Genomic DNA, 27,601 nt, shown 5'->3' on the forward strand with positions numbered 1-27,601 from the left:
AAGCCGTGAAAAATGTACTTTTTTCTGAGTATCATAAAGAAAGAACACTTTATATATTGAAGAAATATAATTAAAAACTATTAGTCACCTCAAAATATTAACCGTCCAAACTAAAATATTTTTAATAAATTATTTAGAAACGCAATAAATTATGAACGAACAAGATGACAGATTCAATCGGCTTAGATAATGCAGTTCTACGTTCCATAGATATTGTTGAATACAGACGCGTAGCGTTATTCATTATCGACAATCTGTTTTTTAAATCATGGCAATCCGTATACTAGTGATGGAAATAAATCGATTTTTGTAAAATCTCGCGTGTTTACGTGAAAAGACGTTCTAATGTCTTGACCGCTATTATCATATTTACGTCTTTTGACGTTCTAATGTTCCGAGTGGTTAAAGATTCGTATATCTAACTAGCTGATTTCCCCTGCGTTGCTCGGGCTTCACGCAGAATTTTTCTAAATTTCATTTAGACAAAGACCTTCCTCTTGTTTTGAAGGTCAAATGTGCATAATTTCATCACCCTCTGAATAAAACTGTGAATTTGTATAAAAAATAAATTGCACGCCACACGCCACAAACAGACACTCTCCTTTATATATTAGAAAATCAAACTTTATTAATTATTATTTATCTGCATTGATTTGGTTGAAAATTAGTGCAGTTGATTTGGGGGTAACTAACACCTACACAACTCTGTCATGGCTAACACTCTTACTTCATTTACATTCATAAAATATATTATCTCATTCATACTCTTCTGTCATTTGGACATGACCATGTTCTTTACATGACCCGAGTCAAGTATTTGAAACACGAATAGTGTGAATGAATAGTTGACTTCTGTTCAGGAATGCTTGGCGGAGCGCATGCCTCGTGAGCCGGCGCTGCGGGGCGACCTGCGCTGCAAGGACCTGCTGATCGAGGCGCTGGCGTACCACCTCATGAGGCCGGAGCAGCGCCTTGCAGCCACCACGCCCCGCTGCCGACCCAGGAAACCTGTCGGAGCTCCCAAGGTATGTCCTAATTGCCGATTTCATTCTCATTCCGACCTGGCTTGATGCTTCCACCTCTTCTGCAAACTTGTCTTTACATTGTACATAATTTCAACATTAACCAATGGACTTTTTTCGATCACATGTGTGCAACAAATTTTATGAACGTGTTCAGAGCTCGCGCACATGTGTGAGCTCTAATACCCTCCTCGCTGGAATTTTTTAGATACAATTTAAATATACGATTGCTTTGAAAACTGCATACATAGAGGACAACATCAGAAGCATTTGCGCTAATGTCACTGAAGTTTTACTGTTATTTCATGAACAAACCTCTATTATAGTTTACGAAATAATTTGTCTGTGAATGTCAAAATTCATTTACATAAAATGGCGTTACAAAAATGAAAATATTAGAGTTTTCAAAGTAGTATAAAGGTCATTATTTCTTTGAAAATAACTTTTTACTGTTGTTTTTCGTGTAACCCCCCACGCCCCTACGCCCTTGGAAGGGCGAAATTGAGCTGAAGCTGCGCCCTTTGTCTTCTGCCGATATTGAGTAATTGCAAACAATTATGCAGTGAAAAGTTTATTTTTGTTATAGTGATAAGATACTTTTTGTTTTAGTGTTAAGTTTCTTTATTTGGACATCTAGAACGAAGAAGGCTTGTTAGGGTGTTGCAGCGCTACTGCTTCCCAGAATGATTGAATGTATGTTGCAGTATGAATGTGTAAGTCCGAGAATAATGTGGATCTGATTCAAAATCGGTTTGACAAGGGTGTTTCTTGCTGTTTGCTATGTCCCTGTTAATTCTGAAAGTGACGAAGAGAAAGATGATTTTTGGACTGGTGTGAATGATATACATAATGAGACTAAAAAATATGAATTATAGGATTATAACGGCAGGCGATTTGAATGGGTGGGTAGGAATTAGACGTGATGGATTTGAATCGGCCTTAGGTATGTTTGGGGATAAAAGAACGAATGACAACGGGAACAGAATACTTGAAGTATGTTTGGAGTGGAACCTGTTTGTGTCGAATACTTTCTTCGATCATAAAGGTATCCACCAATATACGAGGAAAGGGGAAATGAGAGTCAATTATTGATTTTGTAGTAATTTACTCCAAGTAGAGAGCCGTTACCGAGGATACAATTTTAGAGGGGCTGAGGTTGAAACTGACCACTTTCTGGTAGTGTCGAGAGTAAACCTGTTTCGCGGTTGGCGCTCTAAAGTGAAAACGGTATCAACTCCAACAAGAGTCAAAATAGAAAAACTGCAAAATGATAATGTGAGAAGTAAGTATGTGAATTGTGTAGAGATGAGATTGAATGAGAAGGAAATGGACGGTCTAAGCATAGACGAAACATGGAACCACATAAAAGTGAGTCTTTGTGAATCTGCTAGAAAGGTGTGTGGAATAAGTACGCAAGGTAGGAAGAAAAGTGATGCATGGTGGGATGATGAGGTTAAAGCACAGGTCTCAGAGAAGAAGAAATGATGGTTATGTCTGATAGCGGCTGGCAGTGCTTACAGTGAAGAGAGGGATTGAGCGAAAGATGTGTATAAGGAATGCAAGAATGAAAGAAACGCCTGGAAGAGGGAATCAAAATGACAAACCTCTTCCAAGAAAACATTAAACTGTTTTGAAATGAAGTCAAAAGGTCCCGGAGTGGTCCAGAAAACAGAAAGTGATAAAATCGAAAGATGGAAAAATGTTGACGAATGAGGAAGAAATAAAAGAGAGATGGATGAAGTATTTTGAGGAAGCCTTCGAAAGTCACCCGAGTGACAGTATTTCCAGCGGCGAATCAGATATGAATATTGGGGCGAATGTTACCAAAATCAGCATGGATGAGATAAAAAGATCGATTAAATTTATGAAGAATGGAAAGGCTGTCGGTTTCGACAATATTGCTGCTGAATATTTTAAAAGAGATAGCCATATAATTCTCACATGGTTCTGCAATCTTTTTAACCAATGTTTAAAGGAGGGTTACACGCCTTTATACAAAGGTAAAGGGTCACGTATGGAATGTGGGAATCATAGGGCTATTAGCCTGCTAAGTTCAGTTGGCAATCTGTAGTATGGTAGAATTTTGATTGAAAGGGTAAGAAAGGAAACAAAGGATAAAATATGTGATGTGCAAGGTGCTTTTATGAGTGGAAAGGGTGCATGGATCAGATCTTCTCATTGCGTGTGCTCACTGAGGAGTTTCTGGCAAAAAATCAGAAACCTTTCTGTGCCTTTGTAGATCTGCAAAAAGCATACAACCGAGTCGGCAGGAAAAAGCTATGGAATGTGTTGTCCGAGTATGGAGTGAAAACGAATCTCACACAGGCAATTGCGTCTCTGTATGAGGGAAGTGTTGCATATGTTAGGGTGAACGGTGGTTTTATGCGTTGGTTTAATATCTCAAAAGGTGTTAACCCTTAATGCTTTTGAACTAGTCACGCTCGCGCTCTAAATGCGTTCCAATTTCTGCTAGCCCGAGTGACGCTTGACGGTTTCGACTCGCAGTGTTCTATTTTTATCTAAGACAAGTAGGGCTCGTCAAAGTTAGTGATGTATTTTACGCAGTTTGCCTCGGAGATCGGTCATGTTTTTGAGCTGCTTATTTCGTTTTTACTATATTGTTTTCACATTTTCGTGTATGTATGAATGCATCATTTTATTAAACACTTTTTATAAAAAAAATCCTAGAATTAAGTGGTTAAACGAGGCTGCGTAATGTCACCATTTTTATTCAATCTATGCATGGGTATGCAAGAATTGAAAGAGGTGAGATTGGGAGTGAATTTGAGTAATCTGAAAGTATGTTGGCTGTTGTATGCTGATGATGCGGTGCTGATTGCTAACAGAAAGGAAGATCTACAGTCTCTCGTATCTAGGATGAATGAAGTATGTATGAAGAATGAGTTAATGATGAATGTAAGTAAGTCTAAAGTCATGGTGTTTGAAAGAGAGAGTACGAAAACAGTGTGCAATATAGTTGTGAATGAGGAATACTTGGAGCAGGTGGATGAGTTTGTGTATTTAGGGAGTATGTTTACGAGAGATGGGAAGGCTGACAGAGATATTGAAAGAAGGGTAAATGCAGGTAACTCCATTAATGGAGGACTGAACTCAGTTGGCGCTAACAAAAAATTGTTCAAAGAAGCGAAGCTAGCAGTCCACAGTGGAGTGCTGGTACCTACCCTGATGTACGGAAGTGAGGCATGGAACTGGCAGAGAAAGGACGAAAGTAGACTGAATGCCGTAGAAATGAGATCCCTGAGGCGTATGTGTGGTAAAACCATGTATGATCGTATGAGAAATGTGGAGATCCCCAAAGAGTGCAAGGCTGATGTAAGCGTAATGAGTAAGATCAAGAAAGGGACGCTTAGATGGTTTGGGCATGTAGAGCGAATGAGCGAAGAAAGGAGTGTAAGGAGAAAATACGATGCTAATGTGAATGGTAGCAAAAGTCAGGGATGCCCGAGGAAGACATAGCACGACGAAGTGAATCCGATACTTAAGTCGGGCCATGTATGTATGAGACGATGTATTAATGTGAATGAGGCAAGAAGTGTGTACCAAGACCGAGTTGTTGGCGGTTTGTCCTCTCTGCCTACCCCTGCGTGAAACGGCGTGATGGTAGTTAGTTAGTTTTTGGTGAAGGGTACGTATTCAGGTTTATGTAGAAATAATAACACCAGTTTAAACATTCGTAAAAGTATTTTATTTTTGACTCTCCCAAATGGGAAATTTTTTTTTAGATAAATTTAGCTAATTTCTGGGGAAACGTCTTACAATATAAACAAGAAATATACAGGGTATGGGTAAAGTGAGCTAACTTCGGAGGGTGATTCTACACGATAGTATAAGTTAAAAAAAAAAAACCTTTTCGAAATTCCAACATTTTGAGGTAATAAAGTTGAATTGTTTGTATCGGAAAGTAAATATCCTTCTAGGGAAAAATATTTTTGTATGGGAAAAATACATGGTAATTTATATTTTTTACTTCTACTATCATGTAGAAACATGTCCCGAAGTTAGCGCACTTTAGCCCCGGACACCCTGTATATGAATGATTAGGTACATCATCTGGTAAACAGAAATCAATCGTAAAAAAACATAAATCATCGTTTTTATTCTGACATTTGATCAAAACTCATCAAGATGATTTTCACGCAGTTTCGAGAGTTATGGATATTTTGGCTTTTTCCTACTCCGACGTTCAATAAGTTATTACATGTTGCAGTGCAAACAAATTTCGCTAAGATTGACGGATTCTAATGAATTGTAGATTAAAATGTATAACTGTAGAAGTGTTATATGTACATTCCGTGAATATCATATCCACGCAAAGAATGCAACCGCAATGTGGATGTTTCAGATTATCCTGGTGGTGGGCGGGCAAGCCCCCAAAGCCATCCGATCTGTGGAGTGCTACGACCTGCAGGAGGAGCGCTGGTACCACGCCGCTGAGATGATCTCTCGCAGATGCAGGTTCTTGCACCATACACTTATGCTATCCACTAAATTTCAAGTTGATAAAAAGTCTGAATAGACCCACATATGTATATCACAAATAATTTGGCCCTAATGAAAAATTAAATCGATAAGGTCTCTCAACTGTGAATTAGACCCAGTCCTCTCTTACCGGCATAACACTTTCCCAGTTGATCCTACTGAGACCAAGTCATATTCAATCATTTTTAACGATCTTATATTTTTTTATTTTTTTTATTTATTTATTCGAGACACAAACAGGATATTTATAAAAACATTAATTATGGATTACAAAATAAAAAAGTACAATTATAAATATCCCTAGACTAATGTGTCTGCAGCAATCACATTTACACATTCACATAAGCAAACATGTAAAACAATGACAGTATTTATATACAAAACTTAAAACTTAATTACAAAGATTGAAGCACATAATAAGTAGAAAAATTTAAAGAGTACATATTAAAAAAATTCTAAACCACTAAACAATTTTTTTATTTATTTATTTTTCTTTTTTTTTTAAGTACAGAAATCGTGGAGATATTTCTTGAAACACGTTATATTATTTGCAAAAAATATCTATGACAGTGTGTATTTTAGCAAGATCATTGTATGATCGAGACATTCTAGACATAGGATTAAAATATCCAGTGTTATTGGCAATATTCAATTTTAAAATTATGAATAATACCTTCCTTTAATAATAACCCTTTTAAAGATGTTTGTATAGTTCTACACGAATGTATTTGCAACAATGTTTTGTTTTGTTGTGGAAAAAAATATAATAATATGTATTTGCCGACAGGGCGGGTTTGGGAGTAGTGGATGGGCGAGTGTACGCAGTGGGCGGCTTCAACGGCTCGCTGCGCGTGCGCACGGTGGATGTGTATGATGCGGCGAGCGACACGTGGCAGCCCGCCCCCTCCATGGAGGCGCGCCGCTCCACACTCGGCGTTGCTGTCATCGACTCCTGCATATACGCCGTAAGTTGTTTATTTATATTTACCAGTGCCAATCTAAATGCTTACCAAATCATAATCAATGCTCCCAACAAACTAAACTTAGATCTGCACACAGAGTTTGCACATAATCAATGCTCCCAACAAACTAAACTTAGATCTGCACACAGAGTTTGCACATAATCAATGCTCCCAACAAACTAAACATAGATCTGCACACAGAGATTGCACATAATCAATGCTCCCAACAAACTAAACATAGATCTGCACACAGAGCTTGCACATAATCAATGCTCCCAACAAACTAAACATAGATCTGCACACAGAGGTTGCACATAATCAATGCTCCCAACAAACTAAACATAGATCTGCACACAGAGGTTGCACATAATCAATGCTCCCAACAAACTAAACATAGATCTGCACACAGAGGTTGCACATAATCAATGCTCCCAACAAACTAAACATAGATCTGCACACAGAGGTTGCACATAATCAATGCTCCCAACAAACTAAACATAGATCTGCACACAGAGGTTGCACATAATCAATGCTCCCAACAAACTAAACATAGATCTGCACACAGAGGTTGCACATAATCCATGCTCCCAACAAACTAAACATAGATCTGCACACAGAGGTTGCACATAATCAATGCTCCCAACAAACTAAACATAGATCTGCACACAGAGGTTGCACATAATCAATGCTCCCAACAAACTAAACATAGATCTGCACACAGAGGTTGCACATAATCAATGCTCCCAACAAACTAAACTTAGATCTGCACACAGAGGTTGCACATAATCAATGCTCCCAACAAACTAAACCTAGATCTGCACACAGAGGTTGCACATAATCAATGCTCCCAACAAACTAAACATAGATCTGCACACAGAGGTTGCACATAATCAATGCTCCCAACAAACTAAACTTAGATCTGCACACAGACTTTGCACATTCACAATTAGTTTTCAAAACCATATTATATAATATACAGAGTGGAACATACTCTCAGTATCGCCCTGGTGTAAGACCACCATTCAGAATTGAAATGTTACTTAAAAGGGCTTTGGCCGTATTTGGTGACCAGATCTGAATAGCCAGGTACTTCCCCACCTTCCTTTTCCCCATCTCCTTCCTCTCCCCGCTACCTTTAGCCTCACAACATACCCCAATTAAGGATGCCATAGTCTACTGGCTCGTTAGAAAAAATAATTTTAAACTTTACATTATTTTTTCTTTGAACTGTCTTGGTGTTTTGCCATTTAAAACCATTTCAAAGATTGCAGCGCCAACTTTTTATAGAAATTCTTGACGAACTGCGATTGCGTATGTTATAAAATGAATGTAGAATATAATGTTAAAAGAATTTGTTCTTGTTGTGTTGCCAGGTGGGGGGATTTGACGGGGCATCGGGACTCAGCTCAGCAGAGGTATTGGACACGCGCGTGGGCAATTGGCGGGCACTTGCATCGATGGCCACGCGCCGCTCCTCCGTGGGCGTTGCCGTGCTTCAGGGAAAGATCTATGCCGTAAGAACTCGCCAAACTACAATCAAAAAAATATATTCTTTGCCATTAAATAATAACAGACATCCGTTCAAGACATAATGCGCGATCGAGTATATCAAATACATGAGTAGGGTCATAACGAAGTGTTAAGCCCAATATTCACGTGCGTACTTACTCTTAGGTCTGATGGGTACGAGTTAAAACAAGCCACGAGTTGAGACCGTGAAATAAGTAAGCATGTGAAAACTGGGCTTAACTTAATATTAATTTATTTGTTGATTAGAAGTAAATCTGAGAGAAAAGATGCAGGAGAATATAATAATTAATGTTTTGTATTGTTTGTTTATTACTGTCTGTATCATCTCCTAAATAAAGAGAAAAAATATTCGGTATGTATGAATGTAAATGAAGCAAGGAGTGTGTGCCAATACAGAGTTGTGGGGCGATCCGTCCTCTCTGCATAAAATGAAAAGATTGTGTAACGGTTAGTCAGTCCGAAGTTATAATGAACACTTTATATTTCAGGTGGGGGGTTACGATGGGGTTAGCCGCCAGTGCCTGAACTCCGTGGAGTGCTACGACCCCGCCACGGATAGCTGGAGCCCCGTGCCCGACATGTCGGTACGCCGCAGCGGGGCAGGTCATTACACACAAATCTTCTCCTTTACCGTACGCCGAAAACTCTCACATTGGACTGCTCTGCAAACTGTTATGTAATTGTGTACTAATCAAAGTGTGTCTGGTGTCAAAGAATGGTTCATTTCCCCTTAAATTTCTACAGATTACTGTTTAATGGTCATACATAATAACATGATTACCCCCTTCCGGCTAATTGTTTCACTGTTGGGACAACCACAACAACTCATATGGTCTCCCTTATTGTGGTGAGAAATATGATTTAAACGGTGTTAGAAAGAGTAAACACCACGCTTTATATTCAAATCTATCTAATTTTTTTATTAATTATTTTAATATGAAACGACAAAAATGTGATGTGGAATTAACGTTTGTAAAGAGTAAACACCGCGCTTTATATTCAAATTTAGCAGTCAACAACAAAAGAATTAAAATGTGCACCTTTGAAACCAAAGGCTCCAACTAAAACTTTTAAAAAGAGATTTTAAATTGAATTTTCTATGAACTATTTTAATACGAAACAACAAAAATGTGAGGTGGAATTAACGTTTGTTATACATTTGTCTAATAAAATAAGTGTGTTTTTATATATTTTTTCATTATCAGTAATTTTATTTACAAAAAACGTAAAATAAGTTGTTTTTTTTTTAATGTTTTTATTAAAAATTTTAATTTTTCCGAAAATATATGTCTATTTCTAATAATAAAATTTGAATGTGTATTTCATCACCTTTTAAAAACATTTTTCAGTTTTCGGATACGTTCAGAAATATTCAATTTATTTGGATTTAATTGCAAAGCGGAAATACTCGGACCTTCTGACGGAATATGCAAGGAGTTAATAAAATACAGTGAAACTCTCTTATAAAACTTTTGAAGGGACCAAAAGAAATACCTTTTATTTAGTGGATTTAATAATAAATACTTTTTTATTTTTTTCACTCTACCATAGGTGTGGGTGTCTTGGACGGAGTGCTCTACGCCGTCGGGGGCCACGACGGACCTCTGGTGCGGCGCTCTGTCGAGATGTGGCGCCCCGGAGCTCCCGCCTGGCGTCCCGCCCCCGACATGGCTGCCGCCCGCCGCAACGCCGGTGTCCTGCCCCACACCGGCCAGCTGTTGGTGATCGGAGGTGACGACGGAACCTCCAATCTCAACACCGTGGAGGTAAAGAGCCAACTTAAAGCTCCGTAGCGAGCGTTCAAAGATGCTTTGAAAGGGAGATTTGTATATACAAATTGTTAGAGGGAGTGCGTTAATATTTAAAAATGAAAATAATTAAGTGAAAATATTTAATAAAACACAACTTGTTTGAAATAGAGCAAGAAGCACTGAATTTTTTCAAACCTATAACATATTAAATAACAGAACAAAACGTATTTTTAATAATTTCTACTGAAGGAATTTCATACAATTAACACATTCGCATTCTACTGAAGGAATTTCATACAATTAAACATCTCCGTGTTTGTTAAAAAACTGTCACATGCGGCTGGCGAAATTAAATCAGTCCCACTACTGGAAGTATGTCAGCAAACTTCAAACTGTGGAGCTTGTATCAATAAAACAAAAATTATTTATAAAAAAATATTAATATCAACATAATTAAAATAAGTTTTTAAATGACTCAGGGGTAATAATAGGTTTACTTATTACAATAATATTATCTAATAGAAAAAAATACGTCTAGAAGTTCTAAAACTAATTAAATTTAAACATAATTTTTCTTGGTATGGTATGTTTGAAAACATTTACTAACATGTTTACACATGAACGCACTTGGCTTCCGTATTTTGAGTTTCGCACAAACTCGACAATTACGTCTTACTAAGTTTTTAGTTTTCTCACTTGTTATTTTTACCAATTCGTGGTTTTGTAAAATGCCAGACAGTCTCATCATTTGGGTAAAAAAAAGGAGTTCTGTGTTGAAAAAGTGTTGCCGTGGCAGAAGTAGAAGGTGTACTTATTTGTAAATCTTGCGTGAATGATGAGGACGGTTTGGCTGCTGCAAAAGAAGTCAGGTCTCTGCAACTTATAACAAAAAGTCGTGGATGCAAAGCTTATTAGGTACATTTAGTTTTTCAAAAATTTGGATAGCATTGAAAATTCAACAATGAATAAGGTATAAGTAGGCTATATTGGTCCACTTTAAAATTTTTCTCTATATTAGATTGTAAAATAAATATTGGTCTGCAAGATCAACGCCATTGATGAAATTATTGTAATCTACAATGCATTTTGGTTTTTTGATGGGCAACCCTGTTGTTCTGTCAATTTTCCCATATCCACTATAACCGCCTGATGTATCGTGGAGATCATCTTTAACCCATTGGCATCCGAATTGTTTGGCTAAAAAATTGTCCTTCACATCCGAATTAATTTTGTACCAAAAGTTTTAAGTGCAGTGGTGTACTAAATCTTACATAACTTTTAAACTAAACATGCAAACGAAACAGTCTTTTTTAATTTACTTGTGCATTGAATCAAGGTATGTAAAAAATGTATGCATTGTTTAAAAAAAAATAATAATATGATTAAAAGAGGATATGAAATTTTTTTTTTCAAAAACCAATTTTTTTTCTTCATTTTTTATAATTGGATTAAGAAAAGTTGTACATTAATCATACTTATTACCATAATATATATTTTTTGCCATTTGGGCTCTTGTTAGCCGCCCACCATGCGTTTTACGAACAAGCTTGTCAATTCCCGAACCACACGCCATTTTGAAAAAAATCAATAAAGCTGAAATATAACAAAATTTAAATACCAGGAAAAAATTGTTTCAACGGAGTCCTGCCAATTACTACGAAATAAGTGCTTAATTATCTACAGAGCGATTGGCATTTAAAATTTTAAACACAGATGTCAATAATGTATCCCTTTTTCGTTTTTAAGCCGACAGACATCAGACCCGCCGGGACGGCGTCGTTTGATTTTAGGACACATCGCCGTACACACGCCGGGACGGCGTCGTTCGAGGCCAATGGGTTAAATCTCTCTTCTTGTTGGTTTTCTACATTTGAAGAAGTACATCCCCTTTTCGTAGATACGTGGTTTCTTGGACTTTAAGGCGTATATTTTTCAGTGTTGGCGGTTTGCCACGATTTTTTCTAACTGTGAGGCAGATTCTAGTTTTTAACCCCATTCGATAATTGGCTAAACGCACACTATTTTAATAATTATCCGCATATATATTATATCATTTATTTAGGTATGGTGACAGCAATTGGGTTATTGTGAAATCTAATGTAGCACTTATACCTGAATATAATAAAATTACAGATATATCCACTCTTTGATTCACAAATCATCCTATTCAGACTTCCATATTTTGCAATTTTCATGGGATTGTACACTCGACACTTCAGATGACCTCTTCACGGAATCATCCCTTCGTCTAGAGATAGATTTTGATTTGGCGCATACACTTCCTGGAATTTCTTCGTGAAGTAGTCGATTATACTTTGAATTTTGATTAGACGGTTTGTGCTAGCGGTCGGAATTTCGTCGTTATTAGCAAAGTTGAGATTTCGTAAAATTTGTTGAAATCTATCGCGGCGCATTGTCTTTTTAAAATATGGGGTCTCTATCCGAGGATTTGTGGACCAATAATCGACAATGGTATTTTTCCGGACTACCGCCATTGTAAGAACTAAGCCTAACCATTTTTTTTTTAAATTCTTGAATAGTTATATCTTTCCATTCCTAACTGTGAACTTCGTGAAGGTCATTGATTTCTTCTTCAGCGTCATTGAGTACGTCAGAAAGGTGGTCTTCAAAATGTTATTCCACGAAAGTGTCCTCTCTCTCATCCATTTTAGGTTGATAATAAAATCGTAATCACAATGACGCTCTGAAGTCGAACTCGTAAAAATACAAATACGATTTGAAATGTCTTAACGTCTCAAAATAAAATCAAGTAAGTTCACAAATAACAATAGTAAAAAAAAAGTCAAATACACTTGATATAATATTTAAAATTAATATTATATAATAACAACACAGTATAAAAATGATATTAGGTAAAGAATCCATAATGCTGTGCGTATTATAGCGACACCTATCCGCTACATCGCAAAGCCAATGACAGAAGAAATTGTTAATTAAGTTAAGACGTGTTTTTTGTATGTGAAGTTGAAGGTCATAGAAATGCACAAAAATGTGCACCCCGCCGCAATGTAAAGTTTCTGAAACGCACAAATATGTGCACACCGTAACCAATGTGTTAACGTTTCGGCTTCACAAATGTATAGATATTATCTTCAAAAATAACATATATCTTAAAGTGTTAAAAATAAATATGCTATTAATCAGTAGACATCCGGAATGCGGGGGCTTAGCGGTGCATTTTTTTCATTTTTTATTTAAAAATATTTAAATCAGTCATAAAAAAAAGATTAATTCATTTACAGGTTTACAATCCAAAGACCGAGGCTTGGACAATGCTAGAAAGCCGAATGTCCACCGGACGTTCCTACGCCGGAGTGGCCATCATCGACCGCCCGAGCCCTGCCTGACCCGCGGCTGGGCCCTCCCTGCCAACCCCCAACAGGTCAGTTAGAGTCTTACAAGGTATCAGAGCCGCGTACTCACTAATTTTTCCTTCGCCAGAAATATATTGTTTTATACCATCAATATGGTCCCATGCGGAATCATTTAATATAATGATATTTGTTATTACAGAAATAATGAATTACCCGAGGGGGGAAGCGAGGAGGGTCGAGGGGAGAGCGCTGCACGCGCGGCCCCACTACGCCGGGCCCCTGAGCCGCCAGCCGCGGGAGCCCCTGCCGAGGCCCCCCCCGGCCAGCCCCGGCCTGGTGTGCGTTGTGTTGCTCCACCTACTGACAATGTTCAGGTCGCTGACGAGATTGTCACCATCGATGTCAGAAACAATGATCCGTGTTATGAGAACGGAAGGTTTGAAGTTCTGTCTCCTAGTCATTTTCACCTGGATCTTAGTCCAAATCTCAACAGACCCGATAATGCTTACGAGCCTTCCGAGGAACCCTCTACCTCCACGGCTCCTACTCACTGGCGCTTTAAAATGTTTAAAACAGGATCTAAAAATTCCAAACAGAGTCTTTCTAGAGACGGAGTAGTAAAAAATAAAATCCACTCTTTCGGAGAGTATGACATGCCAAAAATTTCAGGAAAAATGTCCGATAAATCTTTCCTCAGTAAGGGCAAAAATAAAGCAAAAATATCTCCTATAGTGAATGCTTGCAGCGAACAAGTGAGCTCCAACAGTGCTAGTCCTTTGGGACTAAACGTTTGCTTTGGAAAAAAGCTATTGCGGTCTCCATCCAACTCCCAGACTTTGGAATTCAACGACCGCAGCAGCGAAGGAAGAGAGGCAGCTGGAGAAGGGGTGGCCACGTGTCCGCGAAGTGTGGCCGTTCCCAGGTCCCACGGTTCTGTGTATGGCCGACTGGGCAACACCTACGGCCGCCTGCACATCCTGGGCTCTGGCATCGGGCGCATCGAGCGCCACCTCAGTTCATCCTGCGGAAATATCGATCACTACTGCACCGCACCCACCCAAGGGAACCCGCGCTTTCGTATCGAGAATCAATCTGTGGAGGCAGACAGGATATACCAGCACATCGAGAGCACTGTGGAAGAAGCTCCCGCAGCCGCTCCTCCTCCGGGCATCAAGGGGATATCCAAGGGTTCGCTGCAGTGGCTCATGGTCAACAGATGGCTGCCATTGTGGGTAGCTAACAGTGGAGGCAAGAATGAGTACAAAGTTATAGATCTAGATTTCTCCATCTACGATGATGTTCGCTACCCCATGTGCACTGCGGCATGTGCGGACGAACACTGCATGGGCAGGAATGCGGAGGCCTACTCCCTGTATCGAAAGAACTACCTGGGGGGGCAACTCTCCCTGGGCAGGGAGCACGGGCCTGCTGGCTCTGGTACTTCTCCCAGTGCTAATCGCTGTGCCGGTGCCAGTGGTGGTACTGAGCCCTTCCCGAATGAAGACAGTCTAGGAATGTCCTGTGCTGGTGCTTCGGGGAACATGGAATGCGACTCCCCCGAGCCTGACAGCTCCTCGGGAGAGAACTACATGGTGGACAATGAGCAGGACCTGAGCACTGCAGACAATGAGCCGTCGGTGTCGGAATGCAGCAGAAGCGCAGCAGAGGGCAGCAGCAGTAGTGAGGGCAGCAGCCCGGCCACCGACACCACACACTCATCGCAACCCACCCCCACCCTCCCGCTGCAAACCAATCATTCTGCATAAGAACCACATCGTACATATACCACTTCAACACATTCCAACTACTTTTATATTTGTTTCATTATTATCAATACTTCAGATTGTGTTCATTGTCCCACTTTTCTTACTGTTCTCTGTGTGAAAGAATGTACATAATACATATTAAGTATATAAGATAAAGGAACTGAGAAAAACTGAAAAAGATCTTATACTTGTTGTATTAGAAGGATTTTGATTATTTTCAATTATGAAATTCGCATATGTATGTTCATAAATAAATATGATAGCTAGCTGGCATCAAGTGGTTAAATTGGAATGAGATTACATAATAATATTATATATGCAGGTGAAGTATATAATAAGTAAACTTAGTGTATTGTCCCTTGTCAGTAGGTACGGCCCCATATTATACAGTGAGGCAAAATAAACTAAACATTTATTCAAATGCACTAATTTTTTTTCATTACTATGGCAGCACCAAGCTGCTCGCTTTGTCTTTGACATATGTTGTTTGTTGTCAGAAATCCGCATGTTTTACAAGTTTGTCAGTTCGTTGTACATAAACATCAATGTTCAAAGAAAAACCAACATAACTCAATTGTTTAACTTTTTTATTTACATACTGTAATTTGATTTAATATATGGCTATTTTGATACATAAATTTCAAAATAACAGAAATATCACATTTTCACGTACCTAATATGGAACTCCCATTCAATCTTTTTTAATATCAATATTGACCAACTTAAATACTATAATTTCATTTTTTATTAGTTTTCTTCATATTCGAAATAATTTTGAAACTTTTAATTTTATCGTTTGACAGGGTTTTGTACGGCAGAATTGAGACTTGTTTTTTATTACAGTGTTTAATTGAAGAACACATTGTAAAATGTTGCCGTCTCATCACTATCGTTATTGTATTGTACCAAAGTGTAAAAATAAAAATTTTCAGTGTAATGGCAATAATCTGGATAGCTCAAAGCAGATGGCGCTGGTTTGGTTGGATATCATTTGCATTATATGGCTTAAAAGATATTGTTTTAAAGATTTAAAGGCTTTTTTAAATGGTTGATGAATATGGTGATTGGAGTGTCCAAGGAGTTATTAAAAAATGAACTGAGAAATATAAATGCAAAAGTAATTGGGAATAGGGAAGTCTTGGTTTGTTTATAACTACAATCTATTTCAGATTTTTTTTTTATGAATATCAGAAATAAGTATTGCTGGAAATAACAATTTTCTGAACAAAAATGTTGAAAAGTGAGGTTAATTCAAGTTTTGAAATGGTTCTTATTTATATCGCTATTAAAATAGCTTTTCGTTAAAATTAGAATACACTTACACTATCAACAGATTCCAGAAGCATCTCGTACTCTGATAAAACAAAATTTTCATTGCAAATATGAGAAATTCGTATCTCTAATCTCTAAATAGTATAAAACGATGTCGGTATCTGCGTCTGTCTGTTGGTACGCATAGTTCTTTTAAATTACGTAACGGATTTTGATAGGGTTTTCACTATCATTTAGAGAATTTCTTCCGGAAGGTTTATGCATATTATACAGTAAAACTCGCTTAAGAAGTTCCCACTTAAGAAGTTTTCACGCTTAAGAAGTTTTGATTTTTGGTCCCTTGAAAATTCCATACAAAAAACACGATTTTTTCCCACATAAGGAGTTTTAGAGCTAAAACTGCTTCCCGCTTAAGAGGTTTTAGAAATCCGGCGGTAAAATCAACACAAACGAAATAATGTGTCGCAAAATATCTAAAATGAACCTTTTTCCAAGTCATAAATTGAAAGACGTTGACTGAAACCCATACCTAGTACCTGAGACCATAAAACCCTTTGTCGGCCGCCGGGCCGTAAGCCGTAACCTGCCGTAACCAATAAATAAACCAAATACCCCGTCTCCTAATCCCCTAACTAGGTAAAATAGCAATGGAACGAATAAACAATGCGGAATTATGTAACAAATATGCAAGTGTCTTTAAGGCCAAAATAACATGAAAGATTATATTAAACTCAACCTTAATGACAACGTGGGCTATATCTACATTTGCATACATTTGACGCCTCCTTCAATAATCTTCCCTTTGATAATGAACATAGAGATGTTTCGTAATATTATTGTATAAAATTTTTATTCCATTGAATTTGTAAAACACGAAAAACTTTTGATAATCTATCGGATCACGGTTAATACGGAATATTTCACCTTTAAATACATAACAACATGATTATATGGCGGGGGAGATGGTATAAAATATGCATTATAATTACGTTTTTTTCATTCAAACATCAAAAATTGCCGTGCATCCTTTGATTATATAAATGTCTAGATAGAGTGTTGCACTGTTATTCCGACAGAAAGAACAGGCCAGATTTGAAATACTTGTGTGCGTGTCACGCACACAAGTATACGCAAATTATATCGTTGACGTAAGCGCTTAACGTCACTGTAGGCGTATTGAGTGATACCAGCTACCTAGTATTTCCCAAAAAAGTTGATAAAAAATATGTTTCGATTTTGCGGGACCTATAATTCGTTTAATTTTGAATTCATTTAAGTAAGATAGTTTTCTATATAAATATAATGATATAAATGAAAGTATAAATGAAAAGAAAATCATTGTTAAAAGAGATTTATTTTTATTTGATTATTTTTAACAAATAAACAAGAAATACGGAAAATAAGAAAGATACATTCCTAGACGCTGCCAAATGGCCGGCAGGTATCGCTGTGTCTAAATTTAAATTTTTATCATCATCAATTAAAGAAGGTGGCCCACAACCAGGTAAATCTATACCTACCTAAAAAGTAGTGTCTGGATACCTTATCAACTTAAATACATAAATATGATCGACCAAATTCAAAAAAAATTCCTAAGGTACGTTTACATGTGATCATACGGAATATATCCGAAATTCATGCATCACGTGGAAATGCTAAAGGAGACAAATTATCAAAGCCTGGAGACCATGCGTAATGCCGGACTCATGGTATTTGAATTAAAGTTATTAAAACATCTTATCGATTGTCCATATCTCCTGTCATGCTGTGGCTTATTCGCTCCTGATAAACACTGTCGAACTCGTAGCCACGCCCTATTCTGCATACCGCACAGATGTCATGGCTCAACATAGCATGACAAGAGGTATGACATTGCTTAATGCCCTACCAGCAAATATAGATGTGTTTAATATCACTATACCATGTTTAAAATAAATTATGTATATGTATTCTTAGTTGTAAGAAAATTGTACGAATATTGGACCTACCTGTCTGTTGTACAAAATAATAATAAAACATGTCACACTAAAAAAGACAGTGCAACTTTTTAAAACTAAATCTATCGATAGTTATTATTTATTCTTAATGACCTTCCCTTTGAATTTGTTTTTTAAACAGATTTCGTTTAGATTTTACATTCCGGTTAATATTTTCCAATTTTGTCTTATAGTGATATCTTAAGGTCAAATATTTTTCCACGACCAATCTTATCAAATTAACTTGATGCAGAAGACCGCAAATATGTTCAGTTTTTACTTCGAAATAATTATCACCTCCAACAAATTGTTTCATAACAGCGGATACTATTTTTGCATAAGTTATGGGCGTCATTATAAAATCATTTGGAGCAACGTTTCAATTCTGAATGGTGGTCTTACACCAGGGCGATACTGGTAGTATCTTCCACTCTGGATAAACAAATTTCGAATTCATAACTTTTTAAAATATAGTGTCAACGCGAAGAATTTACAAACACTTAAACACAAAGACAAACTTTCACATTTATAATATTATTATATATAGTGTACTTTGGGTAATTATTAAAACCTATTTTAAAATTAACAACGCACTCATGGGAAATTTTTTATTTACTAGATTCTTATATTTCTTAAAGGGATGAATCATTTAAATTTACTGAATTTAAAGTTAATGTTCTTTATAAAAAGAACGGCGTCATTTGCGCCTTGCAATTTTTACCTTATGTGGGTATTTTAATTTGAAGAACAGGCAACCCTGTAAACAATGCGTCAAAATATGGCGTTGTCAAGACTACGGTAAGACTAAATTACACTATTAAAACTGAATTGTTTCTTTAAGTAAATGGTTATTATATGGCTTTGAAAAGGTAATTTACCTATGATAAGTAACCTTTTTAGTTGTTTTCAATCGTCCTTTGTAATTTCTGCACACTTTTATAGCGCAAATCGTCATTTTCAAATGTCACACAACACGTGTTTACCGCACAGCGATAGTTTCGCAACTGAGCGGACTGAACGAGCTTGTCAGCCAACAGTTGGCTGATCTTTTTTTTGGCGTTTCGTCGCTCGAACGCTCAATCTAGACATTTATATAATCAAAGCGTGCATCATGTTTCATCTGACATTTGTCGTAAATTAAGTTTGAAGGTTAGGAAATACATATGCATAAATTTAAAATGTAGATTGAAACGCATGATAACTAGAAGATGTATATATATATTATTTTTTTTGACCGCTTGGATCATATGAGCTTGTTTTCACGACAATTTAACGTAGGTAGACATAGGAATGACGTATGCCCCGGACTCGAGTTATTAAATGGCTAAAATTGAATCCCACTTAAGAAGTTTTTTTTCTCCGGTCCCTTGGAAAACTTCTTAAGAGAGTTTCACTGTATTTATAAAAAGTAGAGAAAAGTCAATGTTTTGTAATAAGTCATTTTCGGGTGCTTAATTGCTAACGCTGGCTAAAGCTTATGAGGTACATCAAATAATGCAGTACAGAATTGTATATCTTAAAAAGGCCTACAAAAAAATACACAATGGTGTATCTCCTAAGGATAACCCCCAGCAACGCTGGGTACACGTCGTCTAGTTGGTTTATATTTATGTATTTTTTAAGGCACAATCCTCTCTTTTCTTAACTGTTCATCATTTAGAAACCTCTGTCCAGACATTCTTGTGGATCATAAAGGTACAACATAACATTGAGACATTTTAATTACTATTATTATGGTTGACGTGATATCCAACTACGCCAGCGCCAACATTTGATGAACATTTCAGATCATCTGCCATTGAATGTCCCGATCAGCATTCTTGAGGTTATGATTTCAAATGTCAGATAAGATATTAATTTTATACTGTATTTATAGTAAATCATAACTGAACATAAGTAATACAATAATGTAACTATTAAGAAACTTTAACTTCAAGAAAAATAACAATATTTATAAGGGGCCGTTCAAGTATTATGTAAGCACTATAGGGGGGCAGGGGGGTCTTTGCTTTGCTTATTTTTGATGACATGGGGGGGTGGGGGGGTCGAGATAGTGATTACGTCAGCACTGCTCAGCAGTAGTTTTTTTTTTTTACACATTGGCAACCCACATATTGTCTATGTTTGAAAACCGAATACATATTCCCCCGAATCCCCATTCCCACAAATAATTAATACGTTTAGGTACTCGCTTAAAAAACAGAATACATTAACAGAAAAATGCATATGGGTACCAATTTTTACGTAAGCATGAGAGGGGGGGGTAAGAGTTTTGCTTACTTTTGGTGACAAGTGGGAAGAGGGGGTAAATAATTGTAATAAATCTGCTTACGCAATACTTGAACGGCCCCTAATACATTATCATAATTGTTGTGATTCATTGTTCATGATTATGTCCTATTTCGTCACCAATAATATATATATATATATATATATATATATATATATATATATATATATATTTTAGCCTACAGTTGCCCAAATTACGTTTCAATTTTGTTAAACTATAAAAATTTTCATGCAAATCCAAAATGAATCTATTCATTCTGCTTATAATTATTAAAAATACTAATTTTGGTGATGGGTCTATGATTGTAAATCTGGTTCAATGAATTCGGATTTGTTTTGAATTTAAGTGTCATTTTCAAAACTGATGTCAAGAATTCTGGCCGTGTTAAGAATTCAGACAAGCGATAAAGTACCTACCTATCTATTTTTACCAGAAAATAATTTTAATTCTAAATTTGAAAAATGTATTTCTTTTGTTATTGACTATTGAAGGGTCTGCACTTTGTCCATTTTCAAGAAAGCGTTATTTACTAATATAATATCCTGTGATTTTTCACGGGTCTGCGCTATATACATAATAAAACTAATACATTTGTTGATTTATATGAATACATTTTTTTAAGGCATAATATTTTTTTCTGGAGTTCCTTATTATCTTCTTTGCAAAGCAAATATTACATAATATTATTATCTTATAATAAAAATGATTAACCCCTATTGTGCAGCTGGCTACACTTGCAGTCCAGTGAAATTATGACTACCTTGAGGAACTGCAGTGTGCAGTGTGTTGAGCTAGGTTTTAGACGTTTTGAACGCATAAAAAAACTGTCGATGAAAATTCTGAAGTAAAGAATTTGATTTTGTAGAATGGTGTCTGGTATTTCAAATCTAATTTTCAAGATATTTACAAAATTTTACCCTTCTCATTCGGGGTTAAACATTAAATTGTCTTAAAGTATGGTGTAGCATCATCTAATCTCGGAAAGTACCACTAATTTCTGAACACCGGATGGTTAAAGTCAAAAATATGCATTTGGACCATTTTGCTTTTTTAAACCTTATGACATTTTCCTTTGAGCCATCTTAGTGTTGCCATTTTAAACAATTGCAGCGCCCTCAATTTTTTGTCTACATTATTTTTCCGACCTGTATCTATGTATATTAAATGTTTTCTTCATTTAACTTACCTTCCTTTCTTGAAGAATATTGATGTAATTTGAAAATTTTGAAAACCGAATACTAATGTTTACCATTTTTAAATTGTGCAGTTATTTTAAATAAATTGTATGTATTGTGTTTAAATATTGAAAACTGCTGCCTATTTACATTTTAATATTTAAATTTTACACTCTATTTACGTCACACTGGTGGGGAACCATTTTGCTGCCAATGGCAATTTAGATGATATCTAAACTGAAAGTAATTTTCCAATATGAGAATAAATTTTGAGTAACGATTCTTATTATTTTTGTTTCTGCAGTTGTCTCGCGGACCGGACGTTCTTCTCCTCTTCCTGTTTATTTCTACCATTCTTTGTTTTATCCACCGAACAATCTCATCTTAAAATCTTCTTGCACTTTCTGATGAACATAGCATTATAGATATTTAATAGCCATCTGGATTATGAAACACATAATATTATATGTAGTAATTAGCTGTGTTTAAAATTTGAATGTGTAATTTGTTGGAACACGCATCTTATGTGTGTGTGCGCATGTGTATTCTGCAAATCCCTAATTAGGGCTGATACGTCCGTAACATTGGGACACGTATTTGTGGTTTCACTCGTCCACCTAATGCTAATTAAATTGATGTTAAACATAATATTAAATTTGGCTCACCCTTGACAGGTGTTATTGTGTATGATGCATTTTTGATGTTATTATATTCCCTCGATAATTTAAATGGGTCCTTAATAACGATATTTCCAAATCATGTGTCTGTTGTTTGAATGACAAATTTTAGTTACTATGTAACAATAATTAATTCATATACATTCCCAGCATACTTATTGATATAAGCCGTAAATTAATTTGGAACATCCACTTTTTTTTAGCTTAGGTGACAAAAGTAAATAAATTAATATTACATATAATTTATGTGTGTTAAAATAGGCAAGCATTTTTCTCCATTTTTATGTAATGTGTAAGAAATATCAATAAATGTAGTGCCAACTAACCCGTACTGCTGTCATAAGCAAAGAAGCAGCTATTTGCAAGAGTAATATAAATTAACTTATTGGCTGGATTGTAGCGAAGTCCTGTCTCAACCTTTCGCATTTGTCAGTCTGTAAATTTCTTTGTGTGTTCCATGTCCTGTCAATCCTCAAGATGATAGCCGTGTTCGATAGTACCTTTTTTGCGCTAAACATTGTTGCGATCTGTGGAATCTGAATAATCAACATTACGCGAAGTGTTTGCAGAACTACTGGTTTAGATTAATGTTTCAGATAGTTACCCGTTATTTACCAGTTATTTTAAATGCTATTTTTTACAACATAAAAGCAATAAAAAACTAGTACATTAAAACATACTTACCGATCAACTCTTCCCTGCTTCTGCCAGAATGCGGAACAATGCCTATGCTGTTTGTCAAAAAACATGGTACGCGTGTATGTCAGTATCATAAAAATAAATTAATATTAATAAAAGAAATAAAGTAAAATTTATTTTATGGCAAAAAAGTTATCCTGATTAATCATTTTTTCACAAAAACGGCAGTAATACTAAGCAATAAGACAGTATACCGAGTTTTTAAAAACACTACCCTCCCCACCTATACTGCGTTTTTGCTTATGAAGCTCAGTATACTGTCTTACTGCTTAGTATTACTGCTGTTTTTGTGAAAAAATTAAAATCCGGTTAACTGTTTGCACTGAAATAAACTTAAGTCTATTTTTTGCTTTATTTATTTTCAATTTGTGATTTTTGTTGAAAATATTTTTGCTTATGATAGTAGTGCAGTCACAGTGCGGCACTGGACATATATATCAACAATAGTTGGCAAGTCACACTGCAGGACATCAGTGAGGACTCCCAACTAGTGAATTATAGCAGTAGTTGGAAAGCCATTCAACAAGACATAAGGATCAGTGATTGAAAGGTCACAAACTACCTTTATTATAGTGAAATTAAGTCATTCGTCTGACATTTCTGTGTAAATAAATAATTTTCTTTACAACCTGTTTTTTTTCTTCTTAAAAATCTAAGAGTAAAATGTATTCTGCTCTGATTGAAGTATGGGGGTTCAATTCTAAAGTTGTCCAAGTTAATTTATTTTTTATTTTTGATGAAATCTAGTTTCTAGCAAGACTTCTGTAGTAGCAAAGCCCCCCCCCCCCCCTCTCCCCTCCTTCCCCTATATGCATTGTTGTTAGATATGGATATCACAAATAAAATCACTTTTGGATAAATAAAGCACCTACATATTTTAACAGACAAAAGGGCAGTTAAGGTCCGATACACACATGGGGTGTTTTGTTGCACCGATTGGCTACAGTTCGGAAATTCGACGCGGATACTATGGCAGCGGTGTTTGTAGCACCCCATATGACTAGTTTCCCACATCGCAAATTCTGAGCCGCATCAATTCGCCGATGCGTCAAAAAACTTGACATGTACACCGGGCTTAAGACAAACTGTTTGTTTTGTCTGTTGACAAAAAGGTGCATAAACAACACTAAAGCGGATTCTCCTAGTCATATTGGAATACAATTGTCATTTTATTCAAGATGAGTATTAATTTTTTTTTTAAAAGAATGACTAACATTCCCAGAAAGCCTAACAATATTTGAAAATCTCCTACTACCATCACAGTAAGCGGAAAATGTTGCTTGTGTCGTAAATGAATCAACATTTGATATATTTTTTCAATTTGGGAGGTGTATGTGGGTACCGCCACCTCTGGAACTTTTTATTGGACGACCATAGGTCACCCCAAGTGGTCCTCCACGTTTGATGACTTAGTAGTGGTTCATGGAGTAAGAGGTTTGTCTAGATCTTGGTGGCAGATGCACCTGCCCACCAACTACGTGGCGGACCGAATCAAGAAAGACCTTTTGCGATCTCCAGCTGGACTCTCTCGACCCATCGCCTTGCATTGCAGTTGGAGGGATGGATTCATAAGGTCCATCACTCCTGGACACACTGACCCTCAGATTCCTACCCACCCCTCATACCTTTTTACTTTCCACAACTTCCTCTCCTTAAAAAGACCTTTCACACAGCATCCCCAAAGATATTACACGGGCCCGAGGGAAATCATTTTCCTCAGGGCCTCCCTGTGTGGAGCTAATAGAGATTGGAAAAATAAAACTTCCAATGTATTCTTTAAACATTTTTATTGCGTAAAGCACATACATATTAAACATTAAAATCCATTATCAAAGCTTTCTGAAACTGTAATAAAGTAAACAACAATAATACATAAAAATACTTATTTTTTTTAATATTTGAACAAAATCAATTAGGTCAGGTTCCTAGAAATAAAAATAATAGAAAACAATCTTTGGTATCAAACAAATTAAGTGCTCTCTCTATTTATAAAAAAAATTGAAAGTCAATAGAACTTTGATCCAACCTAAATACATTTATAAATTGTGTCAATAGAACTTTGATCCAACCTAAATACATTTATAAATTGTGTCAATAGAACTTTGATCCAACCTAAATACATTTATAAATTGTGTCAATAGAACTTTGATCCAACCTAAATACATTTATAAATTGTGTCAATAGAACTTTGATCCAACCTAAATACATTTATAAATTGTGTCAATAGAACTTTGATCCAACCTAAATACATTTATAAATTGTGTCAATAGAACTTTGATCCAACCTAAATACATTTATAAATTGTGTCAATAGAACTTTGATCCAACCTAAATACATTTATAAATTGTGTCAATAGAACTTTGATCCAACCTAAATACATTTATAAATTGTGTCAATAGAACTTTGATCCAACCTAAATACATTTATAAATTGTGTCAATAGAACTTTGATCCAACCTAAATACATTTATAAATTGTGTCAATAGAACTTTGATTCGACCTAAATACATTTATAAAATATATTTCTCAATTTATTTTAGGAAATATAATTTAACTTAACCTTATTTTATGTTATATGATAAATTAAGTGTACCAAAACTATGCACATTTCCATTGACTGAAAAATTATTTTTAAACAAAGGTATATTTTCAATGACAACATTTTATATAAAACTGAATCAAGGGGTGAATCAAATAAATCTCTGGTAGTGACAACAATTTATTTATTGAGGTGGCCGGTACAATTGGTTTTACACTACAGCAGCTTGACATGGTTAACTTTAGAGTCGGTGGCGTGGCTAGTGAAGGTAGACACACAAAATGCATAAAATTGTTTGTTCATTCTTTAGTTACACATTTGGCTGCCTGCAAAGTTAAACATGTCCAGTCTTACTCATGAAAATAAATGTACACATAAATGAACGGATTATTCCAAATTCTTACTCACGGCCGCGCGCATGCGCGGGTGGGTAATACAGCAGATTATCGACCTGTCAGATTTTAGATCGCGGGTCCCCTAGGTTTATAGACTAAACTCGCGTCAACTTGCGTACCAAACTCTCTCGAAATGGAAAACTTTTTTGATAATCTCGACATTTTGCGGTCGGGTTTGGAAAACATCGATCGTATACGAATTGTACGTCAACCGCGCGTACGTAAAACCTACAATAAGCGATACGATCCGTTTGAAGCTCTCTCAGAATTAGATTTTCGATGCAAATATAGATTCACCAAAATCAATATGAGACGAATAATTGATCTAGTACGGCCAGACTTGCATGTCAGCGACAACAGACGTGGAAGTAGAATCTCCGTGGATCTACAAGTTCTCTCTGCCATACGATACTGGGGGCGGAATGAAGTAAGATAGTTTATGTTTTACTTTGTTAATATACGGTCATAGATCCCTCTTATAGGTTTTACTGCAATAATTGAACATGATGATAAAAATGACATGTAGTAGTTTAATCATGTAAAATATATTAGAAAAATAAAGAAAATGTTTCATATGTCTTAGTCTAAAAAGTAGTTTTTTTAAATTTAATTTACGTACATATTGCTTTACAAGCACTGCATTCCCAATTTACATAAATAATATTGTGAGCATACAATGAAAAGTCTTTGTTGGCAGATTGAGATTGAGAATTCTTCATGGATAGGCATAGTCTTGCAAATATTTTATTTATTTATTTAAAGTGTATTTGGTTTTATATATATATATATATGTACGTAAAAAAATATCCTGACGTGCGAACTGTTAGTTTGTTATCGTAGCAAGGGACTTTTCAACAGAAATTTCGACCTAGCCACTTTAAATTGTACGCTCACAATATATAGAATAACAGTTGTAGGCGGCACTCTTTTTGACACTCAGTTCAATTCACACAGCCCTGAAGAGGCATAGATTGTGCACGTTACAATGGGGTTGGGTAAGAATTATATTTAATTTTTGGTATGATTAAATCATTGTAAAGTGGGTTTACACTATTCATCATAATAATTTGGTTCAAATGGTACAAGCCTCAAATGATGGAGGTGGTATATTTTAATATTTTAATATACTAAGGCTGGCTTCCACAGATATGGTTATCTGTGGAAGCCAGCTTTAATCAGCGCATCATCCATCCATCCATATAATCAATGTAAAAATAATAATATTTGAAATCATGTGTAGTATAAGTCAAAAACGTGTATTAGTCATAATATGGTCCTTAATCTTAACCTTCTTTTCGTAAATTTCCATGGTTCGTGAAAAATCACCTCAGCCTTGAGCTATATGAATTAGCCAAATATATTTTCCATGGACATTTTTCAGAAAGAGAGGTATTAAAGTAGCTATTGGCGATATGCCTTTAGGCCTGGAGCATGGTATTTAAAGGTTATATCTGCCGCAGGTTGGGTTTATTTTCTTTCATCTGCCTCAGATTCTTAAGGATTGCATAATAAGCAATAGGAAACAATAAGGAAGCATGAATTATACAGCTGTCTCCTTATTGGATGTGACACCAGATTATTGCCCCCACAGTAGAAGAGAAAAATGTGACTTTACAACTCCTCCAATTGAAAGAAACCTATGCAATCAAGGTGTACCAATCTAAAGTTGATCTGACTTACTTGATAACATACTGTGGAATGCATTCTCATGCA

The 27,601-nt window shown here is 36.0% G+C and overlaps 1 protein-coding gene across 1 annotated transcript in view; it reads left to right on the forward strand.

The window, feature by feature from the left end:
- LOC149426502 (uncharacterized) overlaps window positions 1-20,163 on the forward strand; it is a 39,231-nt gene extending 19,068 nt beyond the window's left edge. Inside the window, exons 7-14 of the mRNA XM_089639909.1 lie at window positions 861-1,025; window positions 5,386-5,498; window positions 6,310-6,487; window positions 7,858-7,998; window positions 8,503-8,617; window positions 9,566-9,780; window positions 13,029-13,129; window positions 13,300-20,163. Coding sequence (XP_089496035.1) covers window positions 861-1,025; window positions 5,386-5,498; window positions 6,310-6,487; window positions 7,858-7,998; window positions 8,503-8,617; window positions 9,566-9,780; window positions 13,029-13,129; window positions 13,300-14,866 — 2,595 coding nt within the window. The 3' untranslated portion in view covers window positions 14,867-20,163. The remainder of the gene's footprint in view (window positions 1-860; window positions 1,026-5,385; window positions 5,499-6,309; window positions 6,488-7,857; window positions 7,999-8,502; window positions 8,618-9,565; window positions 9,781-13,028; window positions 13,130-13,299) is intronic.
- The last annotated feature ends 7,438 nt before the right edge of the window (window positions 20,164-27,601 follow it).

The sequence above is a fragment of the Hesperophylax consimilis genome, chromosome 1 (assembly GCF_061612785.1).
Source record: "Hesperophylax consimilis isolate HC1 chromosome 1, BYU_Hcon_1.0, whole genome shotgun sequence".
Lineage (NCBI taxonomy): Eukaryota > Metazoa > Arthropoda > Insecta > Trichoptera > Limnephilidae > Hesperophylax > Hesperophylax consimilis.